The 21,255-nt window shown below is 46.3% G+C and overlaps 2 protein-coding genes across 7 annotated transcripts in view; one reads left to right on the top strand and one right to left on the bottom strand.

Moving 5' to 3' along the window:
- Nucleotides 1-21,255, bottom strand: part of LOC119172582 (neural cell adhesion molecule 2-like) — a 239,290-nt gene that overhangs the window by 139,738 nt on the left and 78,297 nt on the right. The gene's annotated exons all lie outside the window — the stretch shown is intronic.
- The window catches only part of LOC142814225 (uncharacterized), a 367,645-nt gene continuing 357,244 nt past the window's right edge, over nt 10,855-21,255 (top strand). For all 5 annotated transcript variants that reach the window (XM_075892534.1, XM_075892533.1, XM_075892531.1 and 2 more), the window contains exon 1: nt 10,855-11,007. In XM_075892534.1, the coding sequence (XP_075748649.1) occupies nt 10,943-11,007 (65 nt within the window). In that variant the 5' untranslated portion in view covers nt 10,855-10,942. The remainder of the gene's footprint in view (nt 11,008-21,255) is intronic.

Here is a 21,255-nt window from a genome sequence, read left to right on the forward strand (position 1 = left end):
GGTGAGAGCCCTATTACACGGATCAAGCAAGCAAGCAAGCAAGCAAGCAAGCAAGCAAGCAAGCAAGCAAGCAAGCAAGCAAGCAAGCAAGCAAACTGCCCCGTCTACAATCAGCAAACGCACCTCACTCGTTTTTATTCGAAAACCAATTCGCGTTGGTTGTGGTATACGGCTGCGCGCGACACCACCTCCCGAAACGCGTTCGCATGATAAGGTAGCAATTGCAGATCGATCGCGCGCGCCCTCGCTGACTGCGGCTGAAATTCGCCGCACCGTCGGAATACGCCAAGTGTTGCCATCGTATAAATACGCCGAAAGTACAGGAAGGCGCCCGCAGGTGAAACGAGCGTCATTTCGCGTTCACAGCCATCGACGCGCCCCTTCGAAGATTAAACGACACAGGGGTCGACCGATCGACTTATTGACCGCTGCATGCACCATGGCGCAGCCGCAATACGTGACCCAACCGCGTCTCCCTTTAAGTCCCCGTCGATCGTGCTGGAAAAAAAGAAAAGTGCTTCATTAAGCGCTCGCCTCACTCGCCGTACTACGGGGTCGATAACGAATTCTGCGGTGCCAGAAACACAAGAGAAGGGCTATCGCAAAACGCTGCAGGAACTTACAGAGGGCCTTGGCATCCGTGTGCACGCACCTTTTTGTTTGTTTATGACGGCGGTGCAGGTGCGACGGGAGTTGGGTCCCGCTTACTCAGCAACAAGTTTTTGGCCAATCACAAAGCCACAACAATAGTTCTGCTATGAAATCTCGAAAGGTTGGCTATAGATTATAATGAGTCTATAAACACGTTGCTGAGCGTTCATAGTATATAGTATGCAAGAAGAGCTAATAAATCAACGAAAAGTGAAGAAACAAGCGGGACAAAAAATTGCGTAAAAAAGAACAATTCATTTTAATCAATCTAGGCATAATTTGACAATATATTCAATCCCTTTCCTATCTTCGCTTTGCGTAGCGTCATTAGCCATTTCCATGATATACACCTACGCCTTGTTACCAACGTTATTCAGTCTTCTAAGGTAAAATTTTTTTTATTTGATGTATAACGATAGACTTCAAATTAACAAGGAAGCATACATCCAGCCGAGCATTTGCCGTCCAACACGATCCAACCGCCCAATGAAATTCGCTGAATTTTCGTGTAAAACAAACGTCTTCAAAACTCCTTTTTTCCCCGTACGTGCCATGAGTGGAATCTGTTACCTGCTAATGTTGTGCAATGTTCTGATGTCTCATCCTTTCTTCGTGCCCTGTTGAATTCGGCATGATTTTTTTTTCCGGTTCAAAGTGTACCCTTAGGAGTGTATTGTTATGCTTGTATGTTATCTTGTTTTCTTCTTTTGTATCGCCCACACCTGCTCAAAGCCTGGCACCCAGGCTAGCAGTAACCTGTAAATAAATAAATAAAATAAAAAAATGTTATGCGCAAATTCTACACAACCGCACAGTAAAAAACACACGCACAATCGGCCGCTGTCTTAGCAGAAAATCTGATGCTGACGTTGTTGATGAGCGATAAATTCGGTTGGAAGCAAGGAAGTAAAAACGCACTTCGTTGCGACATCTCTGCTGTAAAGTGAGTATACCGACACGCCAGTTAACTCGGTGTGCCTTGTAAGTCCATGATGTGCGCACAACTACTGAGTTGTCACAAAGACGTCGATCTACGTCGTAACTCTTGGCCTAAGTTAAAAAATCCGGCAGAGGTGGCTACTTGCCGAGCGTACTTCACACTAAATAAATTCTTACTATGCGTGGAGTTTGCCAGTTTTCTAACGCGCGCATGAATTTCTGCTCTAGGGCATCTTTTGTCTCATCATTGGAGAGCAATTGCTTCTGTCAAATTTCTGCCTTACTATCATGCGGTATCAGAATAGGTTTTCAGCTGTACTGAAAATATTAGATTCAAATCCGGCAAATACCTGTATATATATAAATATCAATTACTCCAATTTTCCCGAACACATGCCGACTGCATTTCATACCAACCAAAACTTGCTGATTTCTTGAAATACATTAGAGTGCGTCCGTACGAACGGCCATGAATATCAAGGACCGCGGGTCGCAACGGTGGAACCATGGAGTGTGAACGGCACGAGAACTACAGCGCAGCTGCCGCGTGAACAATCGCAGCTGCATTGAAAAGTGGGGGCGCTGGAAACCGGATGCGTCTATACAGCGGCAAAAGAAAGTGTGCATTTCGAATTCTACTTCCGCGAAGGGCAATACTGTCCATAAAAGGCCAGCCACGGAGAGTCAGAGACCTCGAGAAGTGTTGCCTCTGGAAATAAGCATCGCGCACAATACGCTTCACGAGTCGTTTATCCCCTGGCTAGTATAAGAGTTATAAGGCTCCGGCGCCACTATAGTGAGGAACATTCGAACGACCCTTTACGCCTCACTTGCTGGCCGCTAGAATCTCAAACGCTGCTCTCGGCCAGAGTAGCGAGTGGTTTTTCCCTTTTTTTGAGAAACTTGGTTTCTGCCAGGATGCACGAGCGCGTTGAACGCGAGGACGTATCGGGACTGCACGCAGAAATTATTCTGAGTGAATTTTCGACAGTTATAACTCATTGCCTCCTTTGTGGTTCAGCGGGCATAAATGAACACACTATCGCCTCGACGCCGTCCAGACGGGGCGTCGTTGGGGCGTTTCGAGAAAACGGGCAAAGTCCTGTCATCGCGGCGAGAGACTTTTGTTTCCTGGAGAGTTGCAGGTCAAGTTGACGCTGAAGCTACTGAACCAGGGTTTTTTTTTTCTCGCAGATTTATCAATTTGAGTAACGCCATTCGTAGAAAAGGTTGTCACTCGTATACTTGCAAGAATAAGCTGAGAAGTACGTCCCAAATTTTCGGAGCACATGCGTCCCATAAGTATATCTTCAATTAGCTGCTTTCTAGTACATGATGAATATACGTATATTCGGTTCCGTGGGGTAGATCGCCGTGGCGTATCCATGGGGTGGCATTGCGGACCCGTGCAACCCCCCTCCCCCTCCCGTGTTCCCGGAATTTTTTGTCGCCATGGCATATAGAGCCCAAAATTATACTTGCCCATATAGGCAGTACCTTGCCCCTTTGTCCCACTTCAAATCAGACGTGTCCCACATCACCCCTTTGCGCCTGTATTCTTTGTAGTAGACGCTTCGCCAGTACTGTTTATATGCCCACTCCTATTGAGCCTTTATGACTTACAAATATACAAAAATAAATAAATAAATAAATAAATAAATAAATAAATAAATAAATAAATAAATAAATAAATAAATAAATAAATAGGGAAGCTGGATTCACAGTCTAAGTGCCTATAGCTGGATGGAATGTTCAGTGGAAGACGCGACCAGCTCATGACGTAGTGTCCAACGAGCCCAGCCGTGAGAGAACCCCCAACGAGCCCCACAAGTGAGTCTTACCACGATCAGTCGCCATTCAGTGGCTATAGAAGTTTCTGTGCTTCGTATTAAAGAATGTGTAAATGCGTCTGTAGTATATGCGTGAATTCAGGGGCGGGTTCATGTTGCTGGTCGTATAACAGGCGCGTATAGTATAAGAGGGAGTACACGCTGTGCATCAACCTTCCGGCCTTCTAGCACCATCTATAAATGCTCCTAACACGCCAACTGTGGGCCATAAGCCCATTCCGTATGGTATCACCGTGCGCCTCCCCGGAGATATTATTTTGGTATCATTGAATCACTGCTGATCGCACAGTACACCGCCAACTTCACGGCCATGGCGGTGTCACAGCTCCATATATTCCCCTTCCCCCCTCGTCTTCTTGGTACTCCAGTGCTATATCATGTAATGCTTCGAGAAATGAAGGCATAATTTCGTACATGCTGTCTCCGGGTGATCGCAGTATCTTCCAAAGTAAATGTCGTTTCTCTGGCCGAGTGAAACGTATGGCCGAGTTCCGTTGTTTTGTTTCGCGAAGTTGTCACCACAGCATTGTCTGCGTGATTTTATTGCCGTAACGGTTGACATTATTAGCTGACCGGAAGTTATTGTTGTGACTAACAGCGGCGCAATCTTCTTATTATTTGAAAATCGATGCAATCAGTAGCCCTGATTGTATGGTCACGGCCGCTGGATCAAAGCGCACAGGCGCTTTGATCCAGCGGCCGTGGTATGGTTCTCTTCGTCGGCGCGGCGCCTACCATATTTATTTTCACTGATGACTAACGCTTTTTTTCTGGGAAAAGTACGAAATACCACCGCTTTTAAAGACAAATTAACGGGAAATCGAGATTTATCCTACAAAGGAGCGACGGTCACGAAATGTTTTTAAAAAGAGCAATGCGCTTATAGACCAAAAGGTAACGGCGTCCTTCCATGGTCACCCAGTTCCCGCAGGGAAACAGCCGCCGAGCTTCAGCCGCCATCCTACCATCTGAAGGTGATTTGATTTGATTGATTGATTTTTGGAGTTTAACGCCACAAAAGCACGACATGATTATGAGAGACGCCGTGGTGGAGGGCTCCGGAAATTTCGACCACCTGTGGTTCTTTAACGTGCACCCAAATTTGAACACACGGGCCTACAACATTTCCGCCTCCATCGGAAATGCAGCCGCGCCAGCCGGGATTTGATCCCGCGACCTGCGGGTCAGCAGCCGAGTACCTTAGCCACTAGACCACCGCGGCGGGGCACTATCATCTGAAGGTATGAGGGTTTCGCCATCAGAGGTTTTCCCGCGCAGCAGTCAAAACCCTCTCTAAGCAACTATCGAAAAGGCAAAAAACGAAATAAGGAGGTCGGCATTTTACGATATCTCAAGGGGAAGCTCTTTACTCTCTGAAGCGAGATCGGGTTGCTTTAGAACGCTTGGTTATAAAGCGAGATTCAGCAGAGAAAATCAATACACAGGCTGCGGACAAATAAAGGAACGACGGAGCGCGTTCTCATTGAATGTGGAATATTCGTACGCCGAGGTGTTCAGCTGAGCACGATCCTGCATCATGCGTTGGGTTTAAGGGACAACACGGAAAGCTGAAAACGCACGTGATAGAAATAAGAGATGGTTAGATATATTGGTATACAAAAATAGTGAGAGAAAAAAGGGACACTTTTTCATGAGGGGAAAATAAATCGGCCATGTATTTACGTTTTGTTTTTCCTAAAGTAACATATATTCGCTAAGGCACGTTGCCGGGCTAGTTGGTTGAGATTCATCATTTTCACTGGTATAGCGCACCACGAAAAGGACACACACAGAAAAATGTGTGAGTGTGGCTTCCATAGCATTATCATCTAAAGAAAAGAAGTATCTGGAATCTTCACTTTGACGGGCTAGTGTAGATTGTCGCTATCGGTGATGACACGTGCATGGGCTGCGCTGTATTCTTGACGCGACATTATCCAGGTTTTATCGGTGTACTGTTGTATAAACAGCGTGTGTGATCGCAAATAAAACATTAGTTGCAAGTTAGCGCTGTGTGTGTGTGCATCTCTTCTTTGTGTGTGTCCTTGTCGTGGTGCGCTATACCAGTGAAAATGATGAACATATATTCAATCGAAGTCTACTAGACAAAGCATATATAGGGGAAACTTTAAAAAGAAACAAAAAGGAAAATGTTTTTTTTTTTGTTCTTGCTGAATGGCGCGCATATCCCTACTCCGTTGTAAAGTGGACGCTCATAGCATCCATCCATCCAATGGGAAGGCTCCGGCTGTTGGACGGTCTTTCCCACCATGGGCGAAGGACGCTGGGGAGGCTTGCCGAGAACGACAGTGCCGACGAAAAGAAGATGCCACTGTCAGGGCTAAGCGAGCTGAGAGAGAACGAGTACTTCGATTGCTGAACCCTGCTTCAGGAGAGAAGGACGCAGCAGCCAAATGGCAACGACATCAGGAAAATGCGAAGGCAACAGAACACAAGCGAAACGTGGGTATCGAGCCGATCGCGAGGTGCGGGCTTGGAAAAATGCTGCGAAAAGAGAAATACGGGGTCGGGGAGCGCGTTGCGATTCTCCAGCATTCACTTAGCGTCAAGCTGCATGCCCCCCAATTTTTCGGGGTGTTTTTACTTTGTTCCTACCTCCCGTTAAGCCCGAGAGATTGGGCCTCGAACATACGTAATAACTGTGACTCTGTGCCAATGACGGGTCTTCTCCCATAGACAGCTTTACGGAGGGCATCTTGGTTGGAAGCGCAGCCACTATTTACGGAGGGATTTCAGTCCTGCCGTATCGGGCTATTAACTTTAGTGATTTGCATTTTTAACAACTAAACGAACAGTGTTAAGGCAGACCCATACACATGGAAAGAATACACTTGGTGCATAAGATGTTTCATGATGTCATTAATCCACATTTCAATTCCCCAGAACAAGAAAACATCGCCTCAGCAGTCAAAGATGGTGGCGTCCATATGTATTAAGTAAAATAGTCTGTAACTTCCTTTCATTCTCTTTTATCGCACGTACCAGTTAATCACAACCAGCGACTATAACGTGGTCCGCATACCCAGCAATGTTCAGTCTCTCTAAGAAAACTCTATTCTCTAGCACTGCCTGTAAGGCGATGATTACTTCCTCGGTTTGCGTAACTCATACAAGTACAACTTCGAGCCACAAACTAAGTCATTATCCGCTGACGTCAAGCACAATGTTGTGCCACAACGATATATTATTTGAACACATTCAGGCCAAGAAGGCGCCTACATAAGACGTTGGTTTCAGAACATAGCGGCCCCGATCAGATGCAGATGGCTCATTTTCTATCGCAAGGCATACTTAAATACAAACATGAATCTGTACTCTACCTGATAGACCATTTGATATGTACGCTAACCATAAAAAAACTTAAATCGAGAAAGCTTACGGAGCTTTCACGTGAACGATCCTGCTGGGCCTTAAACAAGGTTTGTGAGGAACTTGCGGGCACTCAGCTTGAAAAATGAAGCACCATGTCATATGCCGTTCTAAGCATTCGCACTAAAAAAAAAAAACGAGAAAAAAAACTAGAGTGTCATGTATTTTGAAAGTTTGCTTTCCCGCAGGGCAGGGTAACAACCATGTGTTCTTATACGCAGTATAGAAATTTTTGTTCTTCTTTACATGGAATGATATACGATTCGTACGGCTCGCTTTTTCTTTAACAAGAATAAATCATAGTGTTCGAAAGGGCGGTGCGGGCGAGAAAAAAAAAAGGAAAGGTATGAAAACTAAACTAAAAAAGAGTTAATGGTGTCGGAAAACGACGCAAGATGGTGCCCGTCTCAAGCTGTCAAAGGATTTTCGCTGCTCGATGGAATACATATAAACGGCGAAAAGCGGTACGCGGCATAAACGACGCCTCGATCTTCCTTAATGACGTCATCAAGCACCCGCCGCTGGCTCTGTTTCGGCTATTGCGATTACAGGACGGGGTGAATAACGATGCGACGCTCAGCAAAAGCGTTTCTCGGAGAGAGAGACGTCAAAATGGTGTCGCACGCTTCAGCGGCGATCGTTTGCCAATATTATAGCTGCGCACGTTTCACCTTCGGATATCGCAGTTTTAGGGCTAAATGAGATTGTTTGAAATGGCCGGAGATCGTGCTTCTTGGTAGCGTCTTCATTACTTGAAGCAGCTAGAAAAGCACAACGAGGCAAGAACCCTCCATTTATTTTTTCAAGAAAGATTTGTGGCACAAATTGAAAACGAGGTAAAAAAAAACAACTAGACAAGGTAGGACAGGATGCCAGGTTTTCAACTAGTTTATTTTCCTCAAATCATCCAGATGTATATTTATTGTCAGAAATGCTCACGCAGAGAGGGCGCAGCACATGCAAAGTATCCCACATCACTATCAACAGAAACTATCGAGCACTGTCTAAAGACAAAAAAAAAGAAGGAAAACAAGATTACGCCAATTTTCTCTAAAGGTAACAATGTGTAGATGCGAAGCAGAGGGCGCTAACGCTTACACTGGTCGCGGCGTTGACGCCGTCACTCATCGCGGCGTTGTGCAGGAGAGAAGCCTGGGGAGGCGCAAAGCACGCAGTGATGAACTGCTGTTTCCTACTGAAATGTGCCAATCGCTGCTAATGGGCGATGAGAGACAGAAGACTCCGATCGAACACAAAGACCGCACCCCGCTTTTATTTAACGTGCACCCTGCGAGTTCTTATTGTTCAGCAACGTACAAAAGAAATCTCCCACTGGCACTACCTTGGAGGTCAAGATCCAATGCCCGCATATACGGAGTGGCCAGTGAACGGTTGTACAATTCGTTTTCATATTGGGACAGCACAATGCTCTCCCACATTGTACTCTAAATCGTCAAACATTTGTTCTAAACACGATCGTTAGCAGACGCTGTCGGCGTTGCGAGGTGGGAGAGGGGGAGAGTAGAGAGGTGAACGCGTCGTGGGGGTGTAAACGCCGCTGGGAGGGATGCCTGGAGGAGAGAGGGGGAGCGAGCAGACGCTGCCTGCGTCGCCGTCGTGAGGCAAGAGGGGGAGCGTAGGAGAAGAGAGAGGGGGATGGACACGCATGAGCTCTAGGGAGGTCACGCCGCACACCGCAGTGAGCTCGAACGTAAGACGCTTCACATTAAAAAAAAAATTATGGACCATCTCCCCGAAGGGAACCCTGATGGGATGAGAAGCAGCAGCGGGGCGGACGGCGTTGACGCTATTTTGAACAGGCGTCGACGCGGGTGCTGGAAGAACGGTTTAAAGCAAGACTCGGTGTAGTGTTTACCCGAGTAAACGTTTCTTCGAAACGAAAAGACAGGAGAGGCGCGTCGGGTTTCGTGTAAGTTACACGGCAGATAAAGGAGCTTTAAGAGTAGACAGATTTAGTTGAGCGTCCGCAGCAGCCGTGCGGACTGCAGCCTTCCATTGCGAATGACTGGCAGGTTGCGTCAGTACGGCTGCTGCGGACGCGCAACTAAATTTGTCTGCTGTTTCCACTCAATGTGCGGTTAAGCGTTGCGGGTGGTGAAGAGGGTGAAGCAAGAGAGAAGTGTGTTGCGAGCGGACGAAGGGGCCGGTAGCTGCTGTGGATGAGAAAGAGTGTGTGACGTCAACGCGCAGCTGCGACTTGACCTACTTGGCACCGCTCCAACATTTGAGGCGAGGGGTTGGTGCGGACTTACGGGACAGCGTTACACAGGTTAGTCATAGAGCTGCTTCGCATCTAAAAAAGCGTTAACCCAATAAAGAACTGCGTTTTATTGAAGGGCTTCACGTGTTAACGTTTCCTAGCTTCTTTACGTGTGTATCCAAACGATGGTGCGCAGTCACACGAGGCACACTGAAAGGACCAGTGCGAGCCCATGCATGCCATTCTCGATATCTTGGGTATTATCTATGTCTCATAGTTTGTGGAAATGAGATTGCTTACTTAAGGTGTTACATGATTTCGGAGCAATATTTTTCATGATATACCATTAAAGTACTCACTTCTCACAATCGGGAATTATCACCAAGGTGTGGCGTCATAAGTTACCACGACAACGACGCGCCTCGGCTGCCGAAAGTGGCCACGACGGTGCATGTAAAGCAATTGATTGATATGTGGGGTTTAACGTCCCCAAAACCACCATATGATTATGAGAGACGCCGTAGTGGAGGGCTCCGGAAATTTCGACCACCTGGGGTTCTTTAACGTGCACCCAAATCTGAGCACACGGGCCTACAACATTTTCGCCTCCATCGGAAATGCAGCCGCCGCAGCCGGGATTTGAACCCGCGACCTGCGGGTCAGCAGCCGAGTACTTAGCCACTAGACCACCGCGGCGGGGCTCATGTAAACCAAGGAAAGCTGAATAACTTAAACGTCGTGACGGAGCCACAGTTTGTTTTAATATATGCTGTTTACGCAAGCACAAAGGCGACGTACATAAGACCTCATTCAATATCTCAACCACTTCTTCAACAGCAGTTCGCTATTATACGTGCTAGCGAGGTATTATTATCTTATAACCACAAAATATATTGTTTTCAGTTTCATTCACTTGTGCATTGTCGCAGCACTCACTGAGGCGCCAATATGTCTGGCTTGTGCACACGCTCGTTTCAATGTCTAGTGATTGCGAATATATCTGAATCAAGATTTAGCATTGTTTAAAAAGAAATCTATCATTGTATCGATCTCATTTTTTCAGGGAATATATTTAAGGTAGCCTGAGAAGTAGTGGTATATTCGTTGTGTCCTGGCCAAAAAAGAAATAATAAGATCTCCAAGGACGCTGACATTTTAGCGGCGCTGATGTCAACGCTGGAATGTCTGCGAAACGAGCTCTCTAACGATATCGCGTTTAGTAAAATGTAGTGGCGGAGCGCATAGGCGGGCGCTGTAGTATGCCAGCCACAAAAACAAAATAAAAAAAAAAAGCTTCCTCTTCAGAACGCTGGGTCGCCACAAATGCTGGTATGTAATGCCACTGAAAAAGCTACTAAAGAAAGCGCCCGATGATATTGAAAGGGGACTTGGCCGAAAGTGAAAAGTGCGAGCGAACACAACACACGCAGCTATAGCCCAACAAACAGCTGATCAAATGAAGACGGCAGCGCGCAAAATATGGCTTCAATCGTACAACGTCCTATAGTGTGCTCTCTTCGCAGGGGGCACCCAGCCGGAAAAAGACTTCACTGGGTGCCGCTGGCGGGAGGCAAGAGCTCGTCGGGCCTAAAGTAGCGACGCTTTTCAAACAACCCTTCGCGGTGAGCCCCGGCCGACACTTGATAGCTCGAGGCGGTAATCGACCCGCTGATGGCTGACGTTGTAGCGACATGCGTCTACGCTCTGTTGTGTTAGGCGGTGCTGCGCGCATTTTCCCCGGTGCGTGCGATAACTTACCGAGCGTCTCGCTATCGCTCGGAAGCATGACGTCCAGAATGGCAAGCACGCTATAACGTCCCCCCGCAAGAGGCGTGAATCGCGCTCTTTCCGACGTGGCAGTTTTTTTTTTTTTTGTGGGTGCACGTTGCGCATGTCAGACGCGATCGCAGACACTGAGCTGCTGCTCGTCTACTCACACGGCGGGTTCGGCGACCGGTGAGTCGGTTCCTCTGCGTATAATATTCAGTTGTATTGCGATGGTTCGTGTAGTTCAGCTTGAGTCGGTCATCAATAACTTGAGCCGTCCCATCCGTGTCCAATGTGGTACATAGAACGCAAGCAACACCAAAAGCCGCGCTGTTAGGCTCTTGTATCAGCGCTTGCACGACGTGGCCACCAATTGTCATCGGTGGGGTTCGAAAAGCAGGTTGGTCGTTCTATACTCAAGCCGACACAGTGAATGGGTGATATTCGGGAGTTTATTCACGTTTTTTTTTCAATCAGTCAGTTACAGAGTGCAGTGTATTGTACAGCCGTCAGTACCTTTAACACGAATACTTCGATGCATGGGCAGGGCTAGTTTGATTGATGCCAGCCCCGAAGTGCTGGATGCTTTTGACGAGATAAAACGTTGGTAGACTTGGATAGTATGTCGGCATGTATGGTTAGCATCTTGGCAACAGAACTCAAACGTACGTGGTGTCAGCATCAATCGAACTGCTGCAGGACACGCGGTGGAGCGTCCGTGTTAAAGGTGCTGACGTTTGTACACTTCGTTGATCACACACTAGAGGGGCGGGGTTGGCAAAGAGGCAATTATGGCAGTGAATTAGCAGTCGTCGCCCCTATACACTCTAAGAACAATAAAAATGCATGTAACTCCCTTCGGGTAGTAATGACTTTCCACGTGTAAGACTCTTTTTAAAGAGGTACGCCAACTCTATTGTGTGTCACACGGCTCCCAGAAAAGAGTGTAATGACGCCCAGCCCCTTTTGAGTTGATATGCCTCAACTCTCTTTGAGCCACGCCAACTTGGAGTTAATGGGCATATTTTAAAGGGTCATATATACTTGGCAAGCCAGAACTCTGAAAGGAGAGTTAAATGACTCGTTTCCCCCCTAAAGTTTACCGTAAACATGGATCTCAGTCATTGTTGTCGTAACGCAGAGTCCTTTTTGCAGCATACAATCACTGACATGATGAGGCACAACCAGCCAGCAGCAGGATGGAATGGCACTCGTGTATACGCTCACTGCGTGCGGGCGCATATTTTACAATTTGTAAAACGGAGAATGTCGATGTGCAAACTTACTGAAAATATATTTATCACACTGACAACGTCCCGACATCGGATGCCATTGCATCGTGATAAGTTTCTGAAATGAAGATACCATCGGCCTCCACTTTGCAAAAAGCTATACCAATCCTTCCTGCGTGCCATAATGCTTGGCCATTTTGTCGCTGACATTGGTATTATCATACTCAGCCTGATTAACAAAAGAATTTTGGTATGAACTCTTGGCACGCCGCCCACGTGAGAAGACAAGAAACTAGCTCGACTGCAATGCATAAGCGAAGCAGTTGGCACAACCCTCCTCGCGTGTTCCCATTTGGATAAGTGGTCCGGCATTCATTTGTCTTGCCCCATCACTTCTTTATTTAATGGTCCCGCCACGAACGTCTCAGTCCAGTATACGCACTTCTTCGTTTATGGCGTTCTGGGCGGCATCCAATATGATGGTTCGCTGATTCGCCGGTCGCGAAGATGCTCGGGTGGACGTATCGAGTCTGCTTTACACGGCGAGATCCTTGATCTGGTGCCGCTGTGCCTTTGAGCACGTTGGTGACAATTTCGGTAAACAGCCTTGAAAAAACCTAGGTAAAGAATTTGTCTCGTCGTATTGTATTTTTATACGTTTGAACGCCAATTATTTTGACTAAAGCCCATTCTATTTGGCTCTCCTGCGTTGTTTATTGGTTATATAGCAAGAAAATGTATATTTAGGGTCTTACATCACAAAACCACGATATGATTATGAGTGACAGTGAAGTAGAGGGCTCCAGGGATTCCGACCGGCTGGTGTTCTTTAAGAGAGAGAGATATATAAAGATGCAAGGAAAGAAAGGCAGGGAGGTTAACCAGACGCACATCCGGTTTGCTACCCTGCACTGGGGAAGGGATGAAGGGGAGAAAAGAGGTTGTACGTGCACAGAAATCGCACGGGCTTCTGCCAATATGCCTCCACCGAAATGCGACTGCCGCGGCTGGAGTCGAACTCGCGACCTTCGGGCCAGCAGCCTAGCACCGTAACGACTCATCGACCGTGGCGGACTAGATGTACCATGAAGACGGTAGAGGAAGGAATCATGTAGTTGTACAGTTGGGACAGCTTCGCTAGGTCATTAAGTAATAACCGTGATTATCGTAATGACGAATAAGGTTTGTCTGAGAAAAGAAAAAAACACGTTTGTTTCTGTACCTCCAAAACCAGCACGGTATTGAAAGTGAGTGTTTCTCACAGTGCCTGTCTGCTCCAGTAGTAATCAAGAACTAGGCAGCACTGGTGTTCGTGACGCACACATTCTGTGTCATTATGATGTTACTTCGTTTTGTTTGTCTCCCTTTCCTTTTTATAGGCCTCTCTCTTTCCTCATAGAGTGGGTGGAAGTATTCGCCCAGTGTGCTTATCTCTGCTTACGGTGTTTTGTAAGCTTACATGAGTCGGAAATGTTCAACCGAAAATTACCCGCAATAATTAGCAAAATCAGTAAAACCTGCGACAGGCCTCACACACTTAATGCCTCCCAACATATTTTCCATTTGATCTGACACTTTTACGGCGCCATGATAGGGAAGAATATAGCAACGAATGTTGGACGGATGGCGCCCAGCTTAGCGACTTCTGCAACTTCACTTATTTGAGTGGTTCTATAACCCTTTTTTTAGCAACGTCAAAAAACGCGACCGGTTGGTAGTCGAAGCTTGCGAGAACACGCGAGCCTATAACATGATAGCGCTGCACGTGATCTGGCGTGTACAAACATTTCTGAAAATATTCTACAAATTGCTCCTTCTCTGTGTGAAAGTGACCCAAATTACTGCGCAATACACCTAATTCTCACGGCCATTCGCTGATTCGAGCATCATGAGCATGGCCTCCGAGATGGCGAGCACGCGGCGCCGTTCGCCGATTCGGGCATCGCGAGCATGACCCTGTGCGCGATATCTCGGAGGACATATCGTGAGCTGCATAGTTACCGTGGCCACCTCAGGATGTCGCCACTTGCCCGTGCACGCGATCACACTGAAAGGCACGAGTTCGAAAAAAAAATGCAAGTGCTCAAGGTCATGACATGCGATGATGAACAGACGCGCAAGTTCTTGTCCTCGCTTCATCCTGTCGTAGCTTTCGGTGGACTCGCTGCGACGAAAGGAAAGAGAAAGCGCTTGAAGCGGGCGACCAATCTTTGTTACTCTGTCCTTACTTGAGAGATTCAAAAATGACATAATAAATAACAAAAATTTGCGGCATGCAATTCGTGAAGAGTATATTCTGTTATAACTCAGAAGAGCATTGCAAGATACCTTTAACAATACTATATCAGTGACCTATGCTTAGTGACTTCGACGCCCACACGAGAATCTAGTTTGCGCGCATCGTCAGCTTTATTTTCAATGCACGAGTGCTCTTGCGACGACTCAAGGAGTAAAGTGTACGTCCGTCTCTCTGTCACGTAAGACGGTCAATCATCGCCGTAAGTTGCGCAGCGTGTTACGCTTTCTGCAACACTCGAAAGCCTGCTTCACACATGGTGGTTTATTAAGCAAGATGGACGTAGAATTTCTCTTCAGAGTTGTTCAAGGCATGTGTAACCACAGAGCTACGTTGTATTATTCTCTATAAGGTTTCTTTTTGGAGACATTGACATGACGTCTTCTGTCCCAGCGCTCGTCAGCGTCTCGAAGAGACCCACCTTGGGTTTCTTTTAAACTCCTGTCTGGCATGAAGTTTCTGCAAATTTCTGATGTGTACCTTTCTCGTCATCGGTTGTGCGTGTTGTCCTGCAGACGACCTTCATTCCGCTACCACAAAATTAAACGAAACCTTTTTTAGGAAGTGTTGATAAGGCCTTCACTAAGAATGCTATTGCGCCACTCATTTTATATTTGCTTTGCATCACGGGCGCAACATCTTCACGTTTCACGTTTGCTCCCACTTGACAAACCTGAGTGTGTAGCACAACTACGGAAAGAACGAAAGTGGGGTAAAGCCCCATGGTTGAGAAATTCGTCTTTAAAGCGTAAGGACCGGGGTTCGAACCAAAGAAGACACCAAAAAAAAAATGCTACCTACAACCCCGCTTTTAATTACCGCACTATAGAATGTAGCGCAAGTTTTCACCCCAAAAATTTGCTTCCAAAAGTATAGACTATCGCTTTGCGACCGAATATCGAAATGTCCATTTTCTTCTTTATACGACTTCAACGAAAAACCACACCCGCGATAGCGTTACAATCGTGTAAATACGGTAACAAGACTCATCCAGAGTTCCATACTCCAACGACATGCGGCAGGAACTAGGTGTACAGTCGGTGTTGAGGATTCAGACCAGGAGAAAAATGCAGAGTTTGCAACAATTTAATTCCCCGCTCGAGTTTTGGTATTCGCAGCACGTGTGCCTTATGTAAACGTTCCAGACGCTCACGCGCGCTGGGAACAACAAACACTTCCCACCGTTTCGTTCTGGCGAAGGTCGCAGCTTGCAATTAAACTCTACGCTTGTGCATCGCTTACACAACTTCCAAAGGAGATTCTGCGCGGGGTCATTCCTGCAATAAGTTTGTGTAAATGGGCGTACTCCATCTCACAACTACCTTGAAGCAAAGCAGCGAGGACACAGGCAGTATCCTTGCTTATGATATAATGAAGTTTCAGACGTAACTGTAGGCCTAATAACAAGATACAAGCCGCAGTGGTCTAGTGGCTGAGACACTCAGCTTGTAACTCCGCAGGTCGCGGGATCAAATCCCGGCTGCGGCGGCTGCATTTTCTTTGGAGGCGAGAATGCTGTAGGCTCTTGTGCTCAGGTGGTCTAAATTGCCGGAGCCCTCCACAGCGGCGTCTCTCATGATATTATCGTGATTTTGGGACTTTGAACCCCACATGTTATTACCAAGATACAATGGTTTTAGCTGCAGTTCTTGCATGATTCCTTGCAGTGATGCGCGGTGTGGTAGGTCCTTCGCGCATACACTGAATTATAGTTGTGATTATCGGCTGGTAACCGTAATATCCGCCCTAACCACGATGGCGACATGCCAGCGCCCATATATACAGTTTACACTATCTATTTCCATGCAAATTCATGCTCTAGACTGGCTCTCTATCAGAACAGCAAAAAATAAATGGTATAATCTGTCGTCGCTTAGTCTCTTCTAAAGTTCAGGGCGAAAGATAAGGTATATTGTGTCTTTATGATTTATTATTTGCTTTGATGCACCTAGGCTGACCGAGGTGATGCAGAGCCGAAAAAGTGGTTTGACATCAACTGGGCCGGTGGCGCCACAGTATTAGCGCCGGTTACTACCTGTCGTTTATGCTTGTCATAGATTCACCTCCCGCAATACCAAATTTTGGTGTATTGATTGATATGTGGGGTTTAGCGTCCCAAAACCACCATATGATTATGAGAGACGCCGTAGTGGAGGGCTCCAGAAATTCCGACCACCTGGGTTTCTTTAGTGTGCACCCAAATCTGAGTACACGGGCCTACATTTCCGCCTCCATCGGAAATGCAGCCGCCGCAGCCGGGATTCGATCCCGCGATCTGCGGGTCAGCAGCCGAGTACCTTAGCCACTAGATCACCACGGCGGGGCAAACTTTGGTGTATGTCAAGCTAGCCAAGTGGCCACGATCACATCATGAGTGCGGTATGTATGTTGCGCCGTACATGACATGCATGTTATGATTTTCATAGTACCACCTGTCCTTCATGTTTATCGTATCGTCACCTCACGCAATACCGATTTCGGTATATATAAAGGCAGCCTGCTGGTCACGAGTACACCAGGAGCGTGGCAAGTAAGTCATGTACGCCCAATAGATCAGCAATATTTGGCGGTGGATTTTTAAGTGCCTAAGGATTCCAACGCCGACAAAACGAGAAAACTATCCACCTGTCTGTCCCTCTGCCATGTTCATCGCCATATTTAAAGTAAATTTCCTCGGTGAGGTTTCAAGGTTGGTGGTCCGAGGACACATGTTGTAAACACTTGGCTTGCACCAGCGATTGATGACCACGAATTTAGGGGCAGCCTAGGAATACTTCGTGCAGAGACAAAAAAATAAACATAAAACTAACTGGAAAGCATTGAAAAAGCAATCCACGCTTCCCCTTCTTCAAAACTTCATTACTTATCCTGTAAATTGCGCGAATGCGCCATACTGGCTATTCCCTCGACGGAACAGGGAGGTAGAGCCTCCTGGCCCTATCGTGGGCGCACTGGACAGCCAGGATTTGATTGTCTCATGTTGGAAATCTTCCTTCTTGCTTAGTGTTTAGTGAATTATTGTACATGGTCAGCTTTAAATATGAATGCATTCTGAATAGGACAACACCATGTGAAGTCGACATCGAGAAATGCACGTTTCAGGTAACTGATGTTTTCATTCCAAGCACGTGTCATGCTCGTGGGAAGGTCCTTTCGTTGGGCTGTTCTATATCAGCTGAAGATGGCCGCAAAGAAGATTAGAGGAGCAGTGGCATCAGCCGGACAACAGCGTCGCGGTGACGGCCACCACACGCAATGAAATTTAACGCTTGCGCGTCGCTTAGAAAACTCCCAAAGAAGATTCTGCGCGGAATCGCTTCGGTGACGCAGCGCGCCATAGATTTGATGTTATGAAGAACACCGATGACAGTGGACGAAGTAATGATTAGTATATAAATCCACAATAGCAATATTAAGTACAGTGGAACCAACATAGCCATAGCCTCACTGGTTTTTACTGCACAGTATTGTATGAGCTCGAAGGCCGTTTTTTTTTTCTTGATAGCCTCGCTTGCCTACTTGGAAGGGTTTTGACTCTCCGTCCTTCGCCGAAGGATTGAACGCTGATCCATGGTGCACGCAGAGTGCAAGCTGTAGCAAGTTCGGAGCAGTAATTGACATGGCCTTCGGCAACGCTGACGTCCACGGGTAGACGCGCCAGCCACTTAATATTGTCAAAATAATGACCATTCAATTGCACTTTCTCGCAAAATAGTTTACTTTGCTTAAACTTGTAAACGTTGAGTTGTAATATTTGAAATCCACAATGAGAACGGTATCACCTCCCATCGAAAGCCATTTGAAGTTGACTGTGCCAGAATTATGCTATCTGCATTATTCTCATTCCCAAACTTTCCTCTTCTGCTTTAAAAAAAACAACAAAACACACTCACGAGCGTTTGAAGGACATTTACGTGCTTCATTTACTTAATTACATAGAGAAGGCTACGAGCAGGCAGATGAAAGGCACACCTGGAAACACAGCAAGCACTGAGATTGGGTTGCTTGCTACTGACGTGATAGTGCTTGTACTGTCTTCTTATATCGTGAATAAATTCTATTTTCTCTTATCGGTGCTTTCAGAAGCTAAATATTGTCACATGGTCGTGACGTTGACGAAGACAGAGACGGCGTGTCCGAAATAGGATTGTTTATTCGGCCGTACTTGTGGCCGGGTGAAATAGGTACATATAAGCAAGCGACGTGCGCCGATATCGACGATCAGAGCGTCGGTAGTCGATAAACTGATAATCGTTAGGACTCTCCATCTAATATACATCACCCGTTGAACTTTCCAGCCTTATCACTGGTGGTCGCACCATCTCTCAAATAACCTCAAGTGTTGGCATCCTGTGCGCAGTCTTAACAATACGATCCACTATAAACGTTAAGGTTTTCAAAAAAAAAAAAAAGAGGCGATCTGCGTCGATTATCGCTCAGTCTTTGTGGCTTTAAATTGAGCACGTGAAAATAACGCTTGTGGCAGTATATGAAAACATCACTGTAAAATTCGAAGGCCACATTTCACGTGAACGCTCGAGCGCACTTAACGAAAGGCATGTGACACAAATCAATCAATTGCGTCGCTGTGAATCATTTACGATTCCTTAAAAGCTTAAGTAAAAGCGATGCGCGCAGTAATGTGTTTTAAAGTCGCAAAATGAGTTTAGCTCAAGTGAGTTGAGCGCGCGGTTCCTCCTTCGGGTCGGGCACGAGGTGCCCGTTAAGCAATGCATTAAACTGGTTAGTGCTCACTGGGGAAACGGTAATCATGTTAGCTTCAAGTATTAAGATGTTCCCCGTCTTCTGGCAAAATGTTCGATGCGTGAGTACGGAAAGCGAAAGGCTAACGACTTGGGCTAAAAAATAATCGAGAACGTGCGCAGCATAAGTGTAACGTGACATTTATAAAGGTTACGCTCTTCGTTTCTTTCTGTGCTTGATTGTGCGGTTGTTCTGGAGTCAGACGCGCTACCATTGCACCACCGGGTCACTGATTATGCGGTTGTTTGCGCACTGCTTGCCATTTTGGTAGCTTGTTTCTCGCACATAGATATTGTCGTCGTCCATCGAATGATTGATTGATTGATTGATTTGTGGGGTTTAACGTCCCGAAACTATCATATGATTATGAGAGACGCCGTAGTGAAGGGCTCCAGAAATTTTGACTACCTGGTTTTTTTTAACGTGCACCCAAATTAGAACACACGGACCTACAACATTTCCGCCTGCACCGGAATCGTCCATCGAAGGCGCTCGACATTGCTTCGATTTTATTCGCACAAGGAGTTCTTGCGCTAATCTGGCTTTAAGCTTCAAAGTTACAGTTACGAAGCAAAACTTGAGCTTCACCTTTAAGAGCAGAACGCGATAGCGTAATGGGGCGCCTCGTACCCATGAAACGGATGACTGTAGCAAGCAACATTCGTGGTTCCAAGGTATCTTAAAATGCCTATTGCACGTGCAGCTGTTAGATGCCCACTACGCCATAAGTATTCCCTTTGCCACTACGCGTCTCTACAGCAACACGCGAATGTACGCAGTTCTATTGATTAATGTTTTAACAGATGATGATGATAACGCATGTTTGATTATTATGTAGTGGGCCTATAAACACGTACACGTTCACCAGTCCTCATGTTTTGACGCCTCGCGCGATTCTTCGCTTGTGCGACGCAGCACTGAATACGCTAAGGACACTCCGTTCACCACTTGGCATTCATATCGTGTTCCACCCCCCACCCCCCTTCGAAGCTGATTGAAGGAATATCGTGACTATGCTGCAGAACACTTGCTTGCAGCGCAGACGGCTTGCATTCGGTTCCACCTCAAACACGAAGATTTTTGTTGTTTATTTTATACGCATGTTTCTCGATTTCTCGCTTATGCGACCAACGACATGCCCCGCCGACAGCGACGCCTAAAACGCAGTTTCTGCGAAACGAACTCCTAAATGTTGTCGCGGTAAAATGATTTTGTTTTAATTTTGATATTCAATTACCTGGGAATATTTGCCAAAATAAATTAAAACCACATCGCATGAACTGCTGTACTCTCACCACATATAGAGTAGAGGTCGAACATTATGTTACCTCACTACAGCAGTCGTAATTAGAAATCGTACAAAAAAAAAACAGCGATTCACTCGATTGAGCCTAAATGGATACCAATTGAGTGCGTCCTTTTACTTTTAGAAAAATGTATGGCCTTACACTGAACGTTAATCGAGTGCCTTGATCAAATAAAGTTACCGGTGAAGGATTGTCTGTTTTGACTTAGAATCCAGGGAAACTATCCTGAAAGTCGCTTCAACGGGCAATTAGGACACTCCCACAATTACGCGGGCAACAATGTATCACTACCTTCAGTAATTACAGTGATCATTAATCAGTAAGGTTCTCGTTTTGCTTTGCTTTATCGTACTCTGCACAATCAGAAACAACTGAGAATTAGCTGTACGCGCACAATAAATGTCTCCTCAGCCGTGCAAATGGTTTCAAATGCAAAAACGGGCTGAGGCAAACACACACACACACACTAAAGAAAGCGGATTCGCTTTGAAAGAACTCTTGCAGGATCAATAGATCGCATGTTTCCAACAGGGGTGTAGTCAGAAGTTGTTTCGAGACATCGGCTACGCCTCGTCGCTTTTCATCATTCATGTACACCTTAGTGGAATATAAGCAGGAGATACATCATGTTGCCGTCGATTATTCTACACAGCTCTGTAAGATGGCAATATCGGTGAATGGTTAGTGTCTCGCAAAACCTAGCATTCGTCATTAATGTCCTCCTTTCACTCAAGTGGCTTATCATTGAGCCTTTTCGATTAGTCATTTAACAAGCAGGAGTGAAGCGAAAATTCCGTAATCATGCGCTGAGCAAGAGTTGCGACTGTGATGCTTCTGC

Source organism: Rhipicephalus microplus, chromosome 4, assembly GCF_043290135.1.
Source record: "Rhipicephalus microplus isolate Deutch F79 chromosome 4, USDA_Rmic, whole genome shotgun sequence".
Lineage (NCBI taxonomy): Eukaryota > Metazoa > Arthropoda > Arachnida > Ixodida > Ixodidae > Rhipicephalus > Rhipicephalus microplus.